General features: G+C 34.5%; 1 protein-coding gene across 1 annotated transcript in view; it reads left to right on the top strand.

Annotated features, from left to right (window-relative positions):
- The window catches only part of FBXL17 (F-box and leucine rich repeat protein 17), a 293,203-nt gene that overhangs the window by 186,510 nt on the left and 92,412 nt on the right, over positions 1-14,281 (top strand). The window contains exon 7 of the mRNA XM_026062188.1: positions 6,178-6,254. Within this exon, the coding sequence (XP_025917973.1) occupies positions 6,178-6,254 (77 nt within the window). The remainder of the gene's footprint in view (positions 1-6,177; positions 6,255-14,281) is intronic.

The raw sequence follows: 14,281 nt of genomic DNA, 5'->3' as shown, positions 1-14,281 counted from the left end.
TAAGCCTGTTGTGGTATCTAGTTCCTCTAAGCCAGAAAGGAATCAAGTGAACCAAAGGCCACCAGGAATACACTACACATAAATATCAGCTAGTAGAAGTAGACAGTTTGCTAAATCTCTCCTTTCTTGGCTTAATTGCTTGCTGGATTTGCATGCAGTCAGGGTAAGAGGAATTATAACGGCATTTAATTTTAGATAAGACTACTAATAAATATTTGAAAATAGATATTTATTGCTGAAAGACAGGGCATAATAGCTTGAGCGCAGTGCTGATTAATTTCTCTGTGCGGCTTTCTGGTTGGAGCGCGCTTGCATCCCACTAGCTGAGAGCACAGGCAGCCGCTGTGGGATTTGTCTGCCCTTACCGCTGTAGTTTGCGAGTGCCAGTGTGACAAAAAGCTTATCTATTTCCCTCTGCTGTGAGTAGCAAAACTGCTTGGTAAATCTAATTTTAACTTACATTGATTTTCTAAAGAATACCTCCCTGCTAATCAGAACTTAATGACTGCCCTAAGATAATTGCTGCTAACTTGTATAACTAGTGGCACTTTGCATATTGGCTCCAGACAAAAAGTGCTTTTCACATTCAGTGTGTGCTTTTGATTGAAAGTCTTAACCTGTTGTGTTGTCGCTGTGATTAATATTGTTTCTTACAGATGCAGCTGTAGATGTTCAAATTAAAAATAACTTAAAAGTACATATTTTGAATGTTAAAAAGGCAGTAATAATTGCGTGCTAGGATATTTGAAAGATGAGTAAAAATCATACTTCTTGCTAGTATAAAGTATTAAAAAAAAATACTGAAAGAGACCTGTTGTTCATTCTATAATCAAATGATCAGTAAAAGAGTATCCTGAACAAAGTATGTATATCCATCAGCATCGTTCATCATTTATTTTTATGAGGTTTTGGAAGGTTCTATCGATGTCTCAATCATATGGTAGTTCTTTCACTATTTTTACCTTCCTGTTATTCCTATGATCCTGAGTACAGAAGGGCTAAGACTACATCCATTCCTTAAGACTCTGTATGTGCTTTCAGTGGTAAGAGGTTTTGTTTTGTTATGGGAGACTTGGTTATTATATTGCATTATTGCCTTCTGTAGGAACTGTTTAAGTCATCAAAACCAATGACTGTGAATATTTGTTATTTTACCTGCGACCACTCCTCTCTCTCTGAATTTAACCAGCAAAATAATAATTTCTGAGAAGCTCCATATATTCTGTTGTGAAAGACTTCCATTTTCCTACTTTATATTTCAGTTTTGCTCTTTCCTAATTTTCTTTTGGTTCCCAGTGATGGTCTTTGTTATGTTTTGAAGGATAGGAAAGTGTTCACTTTTCTGCTTAGAGAGAAATGTATGACAGTCAAATGCAAAAACGCCTTGCTGTACACAGTCTGCTGTTCACTTTAAATCTTACCAATGAGTGTATTAATGTGTCTCTAACGGTACCATTTCCTTTCACACCGCTAAGGTGACTGAGACTTGTTTCTTTAAAATGTGATCTCTTAACCAGTGTATGGCAACCCCAATTAGCTTCACTCAGGGCTGAAAAGCATCTCAAACAGTAACAAGGTCTCCTAGGACCACTTTTCTTGCAAGTACTGTAGTCATATTTTCTCATTAGTTCTTTTCAGTTGTCACTAATGCCATGTTCCAGTGCTTTCAGAGTTAGACCAAAAGCATAAAAATGTATGTATATAGAAAAGACAATTTATTTTCCATAATTCAAGTCCTTTTGAATCTTTTTTGATAGCTGGAAGCTTACACACTTTAATTCATTAACCTTAAACCTTCATGTAAATCAAAGAATTTAGGGATGAGTTGAGGCAATTTGGGTTTGTTAGTGTCTGAACATGACTGAACTTTGGGGTGTTGGGATGTTGATGTGTGTAACATCACAGTGATGAGCAAGGTCTAATTGTCTACAAACACCTGTAGTGTTGTAACTCTATTTCATATTAGCATTAGGTAGGTGTGTTCTTACTTATATTCCTGTTCTCTGAAATATTGTCTGATTGGCTTGTTTCTGTGAAAGTAATTTATGCTCTTTCACTTTTTCTTGCTCCTGATTGCACCGTAAATTTGCTTGTATGTGATATTAATTTCTTACTTTTAGGATCAAATACAATAAAACTGAATTGCACATCAGTCTATCAGAGAACAGCCTTAATAAAATATTGAGTGGATCTAGGGACAACTTGGAAGATGGCATAAGAATTTGTTAGTTAATATTTCCAGGTTGAATGAATAAGTAATTTCTTCCTAAAATGCGTRTTTATTTTTCTCTGTTTTGGTATTTTTCATGATGCTCATTTAAAAAGATACAAGTCAAGCGATTTTAGTTTGGGCCAGTTTTGATACAGACTTATTTACTATTATCCAAGGTCTAATTTTAGTTTTATTTCTTTAGCCTTGGCTCATTTTTGGTAATTAGTTATTTTAAGTGTAAAAATTATCTTTTTTCCTGGAAGAAGGAGTACATTTTTAATACATTTGGAGGAAAAATGAATGACAAATATCTGTGTCCCTGTAACTTTCACTACTTCATCTAGATGTTGCCCATCTTTCTTTAGTGGGATGAGGTGGCAAAAGACCATTCAGTCACCTGGTGTAAGGAGGTTGCAGAAGGTCTTCTCTCAGCCATGGCACACAGCTCTTGTTATCCTGATACTGTTTTGTATAATAACTTTGCTTCTTTTATTTACCAGTATTATGCTGACATGCTTAAAACTTAGCTTTTCCTTCACTCTGAAATTCTGGTTAGGACCTTAAAATCAATTTTACAACGTTCTTAAAACTTAAAAAAAAATTACTATTACAAAACACACACGTACACACACACACCCCACTCGAGATTTGTGTAATATAGCCAGATTGTAAATATAAAGACTTCAAAAGACATATATGGCAATAATCTGATATAATTTTGATGGATTATAACAGCAGAAATAGTATGACTTGATCCTTGCTTTCTAGAAAAGGTTAATGTCATTTTGTTCTTTTACCCTTTTTCTTTGCTGTCATATTTAACAAAGATTAAAAGGTAAAAGTAATAAGTGTACAACTACTCATTTTTTCTTATGTTGGAAAGAAATCATTTGTAACAACAATTATATATTGTGTATGACCCTCTACACAGCACAAGCTAATGAGGCCATGTAAAGTGTTTCATATGTCTCTATAAGTTGATTTACATGTGCGTGATCTATAAAAGGGATAATAGAAATTAAAACTGAAATTAGATTGACTCTTGCAGGTTATTGAAGGTGGATAAAGAAATTCATAAATTCAATATTCCAATTATATTAAAGATTTTTTTTTAATGTAAATGTGTCATTACCTCATTCTTTTAGAGGTTAGGTGATTTTAATATTTTCAGAAAACAAATGAGGCAGCTGAAGCCAAGTTTTTGCATTTTTTTCTGTTTAATGGAAGCAGCTAAAGTCCTTTTCAGGTGAAGAATTTTTTCAGACTCTTAATTGTCAAGGCAAGCTTTTAAATAAGTACTGTTTTAAAAAAAACACAATATAGCAGTATTTGTCTGAGTTTGTAGAACCTAAGTTAACTTTACCGAAACAGTGGCATTATCCTTCAGCAGCAGGAGAGGACGAGAGGGCACCATTTGAGTACCAAGCTTGCCGAGTGAATGGACCATCACCACCGCCGCCACACTGTAGGCAGGGCTGGTGAAGCCCTGTCTGGGCACCATGTTATGTCAGGGTGGGCAAAAACTACAACTTTCTTCCTCTGCAGCTAAACCCTTTTTGTGTGAAGCCAAGGAAAGAGGCAGAGCCTGAGACTTAGGCCTCCGCAGATCCTGAAGGATGCACAGGCAGATAGGACTATGCGCAGAGAACACTAATCTGACCATGACCAATATATAATTAAAATTTTGTGTAACTGAAATTGTAAGGAAAATTAGGTAGGCTTTTATGTAGTCACGACTATCTTGTGGTAGTATTGTTTGAGACTGATTGCTATATTGTATTTTTGATTAGTTAATTGTCTCTCAGTAAACAAAAAATGATTTGAAATAATTTGAAAACTTACAGAGCACAGTCATTAGATACAAACATCTGAATATTTTTCTAGGCTCAGAAGCTTTATCCAAAATAAAAAATGTTTTAGAATCTCATTCTCTGCTAAATTATATATGCCATAAGTATTAATAAATAGCATATAAAATATTCTTATAATTGCAATATCCATTCACTTTTTGATGATATGTTATTTGCAGCAGTACCTAATAAATGTAGTGTCTAATAAAATATAGGATAATAATTTCGCTTTTATTCATATTACTAACATTAATAATAAAATCTCAGTATGAAGAACTATTGTTCTGGAATAAATAATACAAAGTCTTTCTCAAAGCCCAGTTGATCGCTATAAGCCAGTTCACAAAGACAAGTACCTCTTTTGAAATGACATCTTACAGGATCACAGAAGCTTTCCATGTGCTTTGTAGAGTGTATTTAACGCTCTAAATCTTATCTGATTTGTATGAAAATAACCTGATGAAACTGAATAGCTTTTAGAGTAGTTTATATTAAATACCATAGTCTTGGTGTAACTTCTAGAAGAAAAATATTTGTCATGCTTGATAATTGTCTTAGCAGAGAAGCTGTGTGTTGAAAAAAGTATGAAGCTGGAGGTTTACCCTCCTCTAAGTGTTTTTCTTCTAGGTTTACAGTGTTAAAACATTTCTCTATTTTATGCATAAAATAAGAAGACCTCATTCCTGAGGACAAGCATTGCAAAAATTTTCTAACTATGAGGTTCACACAATTTTAAAAGATCTGTTGAAAACTGATGATGTTATAACAATGATAAAGAAACCAAGATTAAAGTGTTCTTTCAGAGTCATCGTATTTTATTAATAGTAGTGATTTTTGGTTCTGGATTTTAGAAGAAGGAAGAAGACAGAGGACAAATAGCTCTGAAAGGCTATGATTCAGTTATTGTACTATTGTAAGCTATAAGAATTAGGTGGCTGCTTTTAAAAAACAAAATTGTCAGCATCAACAGTTATATCAGACTGGGGATATCTATTGGTAGTGGTAAGTGGAGGAAAAGGGTTCCTGAGGCCGTAGGTGTATTTTCCAAGTTACAACAATTCAGCAATACCTAATTTTTGTTCAAAATTAGCAAATAATTTAATTTTGTGTAATGTAGAAGAATTGATTTAATAGCCAGAGTAGATGATTCGGTAAGTGATCTGAAAATTAAAGAGAAGTATATTGGATCGAAAGAAATTACTACAATTTATCCTATTATAATCCACTTTTTAAAATGTCTCTCCGTACAGACTTGCAAAATAGTTACATTAGCTGATCTAATGATCAGGTGATGCATTTTACATCATTGGGACTAAAAATACACTTTATAAAATGTATTTTTATGAGTGATACTGTTTAAACAATGCAGCTGTAAATACAACAATTGTAAACAACACATTAATTTAGGCTTGGTCAAAAATGTATTATAACACCTATTTTACAAGACAATTTTAGTTTTCATATTAACTTTCTTGCTTACAAGAAATCAAACACAGGAATTCACAGACAAAACATATGATTCATTGCAAATTCATCATAATTGTGACAAGGCAGCCAAATGAGCTGTCTTCTCATCTGTATAAGCTTCTGTAGCAACATATTGGAACACTAATGGCATGTAGCATTTCATGACCTGATGAATGCTGACTTCTGCAGTAATCATTGAAGAAAGAAACATGAATTTAAAATTGCATTTTCTCATCTTTTGTCCTCATTACAATGTGTTTATTCTTCTTATCCAGAAAAAATCTCTCAAAGCTTAAATCTGGCAAGAGAAACCTCCCAAAGTTATACAGTAATACAGAAATACATATTAACATTTGTATTATTTTCCAAAGGACTTGTCTGTATATATATCAAGTAACTCGTATTCAAAGAATTATATATTATGGAAATAGTGGTATAAAAATATTCAATGCAAAGTAAGACATTCCTCTAGCTTACCAGTCATTAATGTGTGTACCTGTAGCCGCGTTTATTTTCAATGAATTCTATAGAACAATATACAAAATGAGGAAATTGATATACAGTACCTTACACTTGTGACTGAGCTTTTACTTATTAAAGATTATCTATTTTTCTTTAACTTTAAGTTTTACTGTATGTATATTCCAGATGTGTGGAGGTGATCGCTAAAGAAGGCCAGAACCTGAAAGAGCTGTATTTAGTATCCTGTAAGATCACTGACTATGGTATGTAATATGCCTATTTCTTTGTGTCAAGACTGATCTTTGCTAGCTTTGTATAGGGATTCTTAGAAAGCTGTTGGAAATATATAGATAAACATTTTCATAAAAATAGTAAAAGCAAAAAGAGTTTGCCATGCTTAAAAATATCCGTGCTTGCAAATATGAAAGTCTGTAAGTATATGTGCTGCCATTTTGAATTGACGGTTACTGGGCAGACTAGGTAGAGTGCCTTTCAAATCATCCTGGAGAGCATTTGAGAGCAAATCCAAAAATATATGTGCATTTCTAGGTACTGTAAACACATAACTAAGCAACTGTGAGTGTTGATTGATTGCCTAATGTAGGCCATAAAATGGAATGAACTTTATTTTCCCCTTAAAAAATGCTAATATAATAAAATAGAGAGAAGAACCTAGAGATTAGGCTTTCTCTCTGTTGGACCACATAGAGGGACAGAACTTGTATTTTAAGTAGGCAGGAAAATTTCTGAGCACTTGAGTGTGCTTGCAGAGGCTGTTGGGGGGGGGGGTTGTTGTTGTTTTTGTTCTAATAACACATTGACCTCAAACAAGACACTTGATTTTCAGAAGTCTAACTCCCATTTAGATGCCTAAATTTCAGTAGGATTTACAAACTTGTGTGTCTTAGAGACATGTCATAAGTTTTCTGATTTGAATTATTTTATTTCTCACTCTTTTTTATTTTAACTTTTTACCCCATAGCTTTCATAAAGAATTACTATGTCCAAGTGATAAATTACCTTTCCAGTGGTCACAAACTTGTTCATATATTTTCCCCTTCAGATTTTGCACTTCCGTGGGGTTTGCATGGGTGCATTGAGGGCGTATTTGCTCTGCAGAGGTCACCTTGCATTATGCCCATGCTGTTTGGATGAACAGTCTTTAAAACTTGCAGGAGCTCTGGGACCTGCCAGAGGAGAGGAAGGATGGGTCCAAACCCCCACATTCTCTGTTCTGCAGTTGTTTGTAATTGCATGTACAGAATAGATGTTCCCAAAATTGAAAATGCAGGTTTTCTTGTCTCACTACTCCCTGGCGGAGATAAGAGTCTTCACACAACTTGTGAATTTGGTGAACTAGTGAACTGGTGAAGCAGTTACTGGAAGTTCAAAGAGGGGAATTCTCTGCCAAATGCAAAGTGACAATGAAAATACTTCATGTCTCTACTATAGGTTCAGAGGTATAGGACCTCTGTTGGAAGTGAGACTATCCCTTTGGGTGTTACAGGTCTACTAGCTCTGCTCTGTCTTCTACAGCAGTGTAGAAGGAGCTCTCCTGGCAATAACAGAATATCCATTTTGCCCATCAGTGACTTCTCGTTCTGATTTCACTCTTCATTGGCTGCAGTTTTTGAGAGGAGAACAGGGTTTCTCCCAAAAGCAAAGAAACAAACATTGATAAATTAAGCATAAGTAAATGGGGATGGAGAAAGGAGGTATCCATTCCTAGGTGAAAATTGGAAAGTGTGTTTTATAGCATGAATGAGTAGAGAATGTTTATAGTGTTTGGATCGTTAAGTTGGCAACCATAGTCATCCAATCTGAACTTCAGTTGACTTTTATGGACTAGAGCTCACCTGACACTAGTGTACTGGATTATGCAGTCATTCGACATTATTGCACTCAGTCATTGCGACTTTGAAAGTCCTTTTAGTTGATAGTGTCAATACAAGCTTTTAGTACTGACTGAAAAAATTCACTCTTAGGTTATGCTAATAGGATCAGTAAGCCATCCAGCAAAATAGTTGCAATACTGACTGATTTTTGATGCAATTAAGACTAATTGATTATCATTATAATCTTCAATGTATCTCAGCATGCCAGCCTGACAAATTTACTCATCTGCTTGTGATATCTAAGCTGAAAATACAAAATAAACTCTATAGCAAAGCAGAATTTATAAGTATAATTTAGGATTTGTAAGGAAGTCAAAACTCTGCCTTAGGTAGTTAAAGATGTGATAGCAAGTAAATATTAATTAGGTTAACAAGAGTGTTACAGGGTGGAGCCAGACTTCACCCTGTTCTCCCTTTTCTTTATCCTTCTCTCATTTATTTCCGGAAAACTTAGTGGAAGCGAGCCCCTTMGAGTGCTGCAAGTTCAGTTTGTTTGCTGAGCTTCCTTTATAAAAGAAGATGCCTCTCTTCTTCAAAGGTCTGTATAGTTTTATAGGAGAAAAAGATTTATCAGTACTCTTCAGAGTTACAGCTACAGGGAGTGATTTGGGAAGGGAGGGAAAGGAGCAATTAGAGGTGTCCTCTGCACCTTTGTGCTTGTGGCAAGTAGAGGAAATCAGCTGAGAACCATAAGCCTGATTTCCTGAGGGATCATTCAGGTGATTTCCTGTTGCCTTACAAAGGCTTGTGACTCCACATGCAGTTGTTTAGGTCCCACCAGAAAATAGGTAAGTCTTTATCAGTAGAAACACAATCTATTATTATTTACATCAGTTTCATGGAAAGGGTGGCTACATTAATGTTTTAGTTGGGCTGTTTGTCCCATGTTACAGTGTCCAAAACTGTGTGAGGCAGTGATGGGATGGGAGCGTGCAGCTATGTGTAATGGTGGTTTTTTGTTTGATCTGCTTGATACTCTTGGGGGTATGAATATGTGTATTTTGTGTATATGGATATATTAAACACGTAATCATGCTTGCTTTGGAGATTAAAATCTGGATGTGCAACTTTCAATTGTTACTGTACGCATTTTCACTGGGTTTTTAAAAACATACCTAGGGCTGGTAACCAGATCCTTGCAGCTTGCTAGGCTARTACATATGATTTCAAAAGTCTCCTCTGAAAATGTTCAGCAACATGTTTTGATGCAATAGTAGTTACCCAGATGGAATTTTGGCTGGTAGGGACAAGGCTGTAACTGTTTAGAAGTCCAACTGGAAAAAACACTAAATTACAAGAACAATTTGAACTTATTTGAGATACCAGGCAGTAATGAAGACGTTAGCAAAAACTGCAATTGTTGTCCCACAATTAATACTATAGGCTTATAGATGTGAGATAATTGCTTGTACTCTAAGGAAGGCTATGAAATGCAAAGTTCATAGTTTTATTCCTTTCATTCATTTTATTTGTTTTTTCATAATAAAAAAGTAAGAAAAAATAACAGATAGGAATGTTTATATGCAATTAGTATTTTAAAAGCATACTAAAATTCTAACTTTTATTTTGAAACCTTAAAGATTAACACAATCCTCTATGCCCATGATGCTGTAGTCATAGGCAGCATTACTTTCTATGTTGTTTTGCCACCATGAAAAATGTTTCTTTGTATTAAAAAAAAAAAAGTCATTCAAAGAAGAATTGAAGGATGTATAGGTTAAGAGTTGTTAACTTGTGAAGAAAACAATAAACATAGCGCTGTATTTTGCACAGTTAAGGTTGTTGTAAGATATCCACTATAAACCTTTCAGAGTATGTAAGTCAACTCTTGGAGTCCTTTCTAAGTTAAAAGCTTCTCAGGTTAAGATTTTATCTTAGGCTAAAGTTTTGTCAGTATATGTTGATGTCCACTGATATGAGTATAATATCTCTATTTATACATGTGTAAATCACAAAGTCATTTATTTCAAGATAAAATTAAAATAGGTGAATGTGTGTATATGCATATAACTGAAAAATCCTTCAAATATGTTGGCTTAAAAGTAAAATAACCTTTGTTACTTATAAGTTTTTCCATTGCATTGTAAAACAGCTTTTTTGTTTGGTCTAATTTTTATGTCTAATTCTAAATAATGGTTCAAGTACATTTTGTTTACTTCTGGAAAGTTTATAGAATAATATATTTATGACTGTCAAGGGTCATTGTGTAGAAAACCTGTTTTTCTAGTAATGATTTTCATTACAACGTGGCATGTTGGGATGTTAAATATGAATTTGTAAGTTTCTTTCAACCCAGCGTATTGTTAAAGGCTAAATAACCACCAGCATTTGTGTGGACTGAGGGGAGAGCCTGAATCAGTATAATCTCCCAGATAAACACCTGTGTGCTCGAGAGCACCGCCAGAATGAAGTCAAAGCTGATATTGGTTCCTTCTATTGTTTTGCCCTTTTGTTAAACAATCATGAATTAAGCATGGAGTGTCAGTGTTATCTTTGAATTTCCTGCCTTTTGTTGATTTGTGTCACAACCTTAACATTACTTAAACATAGGGGGGTTTGTATTTAATCTTTTACTAAGAACTAGTAAAAAAGCTAGACTTTCTCAGCTGCGTGGAGACTGTGCGTCAAATGAATTAGGTTGATGTGAAGATGTATAGCAGTGAGCTAGGGCAGCAATCGCACACAGAATTGTGTAACTGTCTCTTTGATTTTATGCTCTAATTCTGGGTTTTATTGATTTCCTGAGTGTTGGGAATTTGTTTTAAGAAATACTTTTACAAGTAAAATGTTACTTATAAAGCTGGTAATGGTGCATTGTACTGGGTACCCTGAAGCACAAAAGGGAGACTTTGTGTTCAAAGATGTTGATGAAACTAGCCTATGAAATAGGAGTAGATGTTTTAAGCGTCTGATCTTGCCGTAGTTTTACACACACATTTACTAAGAATTATGAAAAATCCGTCTCTCCTAAGAGTGGTGAAAAATAAAAGTTTCTGGATGTTTTACTTCCACTTAAAAAAAAAAAAAAAAAAAAGAAAGAAAAAAGTAGTGAGTCCAATGTTTTTGCCTGCTTATGGAGAACATAATTTAAAGCCAAGATTTAAATCATAGGCTTCCACTAAGGGGGGGAACTTTTCAGAAATGTTTGAAAGGAAGTGTCTAAACCAGGATCTTCCACAGCTCTGCTGTAAGAACTCACTTAATGTGTTTCTGAAAAATCAAAGTGTCCAAATTCTAATTACTAGAAGTGCAATTAGTACAATGTGAACTATGTGTATCTCATAGTGATGCCTGCCTTGTAACCTGTGGAAGGTGGCAGTTGTCTCAGTAGCTGTCTTGTGTAAGTTTGATTGCCTAGTAGTTCTGGATTTTGCCAAACTTAAAATTTCTCTATTTCTACTTATTAATTAATTGCACAAAGCTTTTCAGATGAAATGCTTGGCAGAAGGGCCTGATATAAACTGTAGTATTTTATTGATACCTTTAAGATTCTGAATACTGAACAAGAACTTGCTAGATATTTAGCCTTTTTATTTTCCAAAATTGTGAGTATTTTGTGCTTTCTTTTTCTTGACATTGTTTCTTTTCATCATTTATTGATATATTTAGTGTCTCTGAGGACACGTAACTCTTTTTCAAAGGCTTTCCTTCTATGAGAGGGTTTGCTGAACCAAAAAATGAGTTTTAGCAAACTATAATTGAATTGTATAGTTTTATTTTAAAATTTTATAGATCAATAGTGTTAAAAATAGATGTCTGAAGGTGTAAGATAGTGTTTATATTGAGTCAAGACAAAACAAAACTGCACTTGGGGGGGGTGTTTTGGGGGTTTCGTCCCCCCCCCCCCGGCCCTTAACTGGATTATGGATTCTTTCTTAGAAGTAAGATGCAGCTAGCAATGTTAAAATAGCTTTCCAAAATACTGATAAACTCTAATGTTTTCATAATATATACTACCTATGCTTTCTATCTTAAAATAGACTATTTTAATTACCCGGGGGGATCAGTTCTGCATACTGAATAATACAGGTAAATCCCATGAGAGTCTCTTGAGTTTTCTCTACAAAATTTAGCATTCGTCATGTAAATCATAAAGAATAAACATAGTCTGTGTATTTTCTCACAAAACAATGTTTTTTTTCAGCTTCTCACTTGCATTAGCAATTCTCACTAATACTTGATAAACTTGCTAAAACTGTATGCTTCCCAATTTTAGTCTTTGGGAGTTTTCTTAATCTGATRCCGCTTTTGAAATACCATCTATTGTGCCCAGTATTGCTGGGAGAGGGAGCATGTTGTTTGTGGGATAAACCCACTACGTACAGATAGAGAGAATGGAATGAGTAGTAAATATATTTTCAAGTCAGAAAAGTTTTCTTTACATTCATAACTGGTTATGCAATCTCTTCCTTAATTGATATCACTTAAATAAATAAATAACTTTCTTTATATCCTTTGAAATAATTTTAAATTGCTACTATATCAGTTGAGTTTCAAGTTTCCCTTATTTGATTTCTTCTCAGAACTGGTCTTTCTCGTGTTATGTTTTCCTATCCTGTGCATATTTTCTTCTCTCTTGTTCACTTTTAATGGCCTAATTAACGCAAACAGTAGTCACGCAGAGAACATTGTTCATGCTGATACTTAAGTGCACAGATAATCTTTTCAAGACAAGGGCCTGAAGACATGTTTTGGTCTTTGATGTTTATATATATTAATGTATGTGGGGGGTGTGTGTGTGTGTATCTGTGTAAAATTATGGTATTACATACTTACATTTCATAGCTATGTGTAGATATATGCATAAAAGATAAAGATGTGTTGTATTCTTCTAAATTTGTTTTTTCTTCCTATCCACAAAAGTATTTTCTCTCTATTTTTTGTTCTAATACTTAAGTAGTCGTGACCCTGCACTTAATGAAATAGATTGGCAGCATTGCTGATGTTTAGTGAAGAGTTTTGGGGTGCTTTGTTTAGTTTTGGGTTTCTTTTTCTGTGGATGAGCTGCAAATTTAACTCCAGTAGACTGTAAGTACTAATTACCTGGTGAGTAGGCAGTAAGGGATCTATATCCTGTTGTTTGCACTGATACTTCCTTCCTTTGCCAAAATATCTGGCAGTTAGTTAAATGTTTTTTGCTTGGGTTTATATTGAAATATTCATTCTTTGAGAATTCTGAAGTGGGTTAAGTATTTTTTACTTTTGTAGAAATTCAAGTAATTATAAGGATCGGTGAAAAGCTTATTCTAGCAGCAGGGGTTGATTACAGAGTTTTATGTGGTCTGACAAAGGAACAATACCCAATACACCTTATTATCCCTTCCTTTATCTAAATAGCTTCATAGTTTTATGTTGGAGTGTGCAGAGTGAAGATCTAGAGTCTCTTGTGAATCTCAGAACCTCTGTACCTTTCCATCTGACTAGGACAATAAATTATAGATTATAAAGCTTTCATAAGGACATTTTTCAACTTTTTTTTTTAATACATTCCTGGAGTTTTTTTATGCCATTGTAAATTAAGCTTTGGTCTGGACTACTTATTGCACCTATTCACACGTCATATTATTTGCATAAGGGATCCTGTTGAGATTGAAACCAATAGGACTGTTAATGTAAGGAAAGCTATACGTATACTCATGTATTTTCAGATTGGGTGTCTAACAAAGGAAAGCTCCTTTAGTTCAAGTAACAGTGTTCAAGGACTAAATAGATACTTTAGTCATCTGTCTGGAGTAATCATTATAAATTATTATGATTAATTTTGTCAAAAGTAATCATAACCACTGAAGCAAAGAAGAGCCTTTTGAACAATCTTGCAGCCCCGTATGTAATTCATAACTGTATCAAAAATCAATTTTCTCTGCGTAAGTTTAAAGAATACTCCCAATGTCATGAAAATTCCATGCAGTTTTCTTTAAAAGTTAGTTCGGAGTACCACTGTGCATCTTTCAAGCCCCATACAGTGAGATAAATTGCAGCAACAGCATATTTCTCAAATAACAGATAGTTGCAAATCCTTTGTCCTGCAGTACCTAATAAAGGATTTTCTCTTTGAGCAATGAAATAAGTCAAATTTTCCAACCATTTTTTTATCATGCTAGATAGTGGACTGTCCCCCTTAACTGTCCCTTAAAAATAATGTAGTCTAATAGCTGGCTGGAGGAAGCTGGATGTAGATGCACTTGTGAATCATCAGGATGCACAGAGCAGAAAGCTGTGATTTGCACACATTTTCTTCTCAGGTGGTTGTGCCAAATGTGGAAACCAGAGACGTGCTGTACTCTGGGTTTGGTTTGTTGCAGACAGACACCTGCAGTTACAGCTGCTTTCATTTAATTTCTTCTGAGGGGCACTTTAACAGTGTTTTGGGGGCTTATTCTGATTCTTTGATGACA

Source organism: Apteryx rowi, unplaced genomic scaffold (genome assembly GCF_003343035.1).
Source record: "Apteryx rowi isolate R43461 unplaced genomic scaffold, aptRow1 scaffold_19, whole genome shotgun sequence".
Taxonomy (NCBI): Eukaryota; Metazoa; Chordata; class Aves; order Apterygiformes; family Apterygidae; genus Apteryx; species Apteryx rowi.
This window is presented reverse-complemented; position numbering and strand designations above follow the sequence as displayed.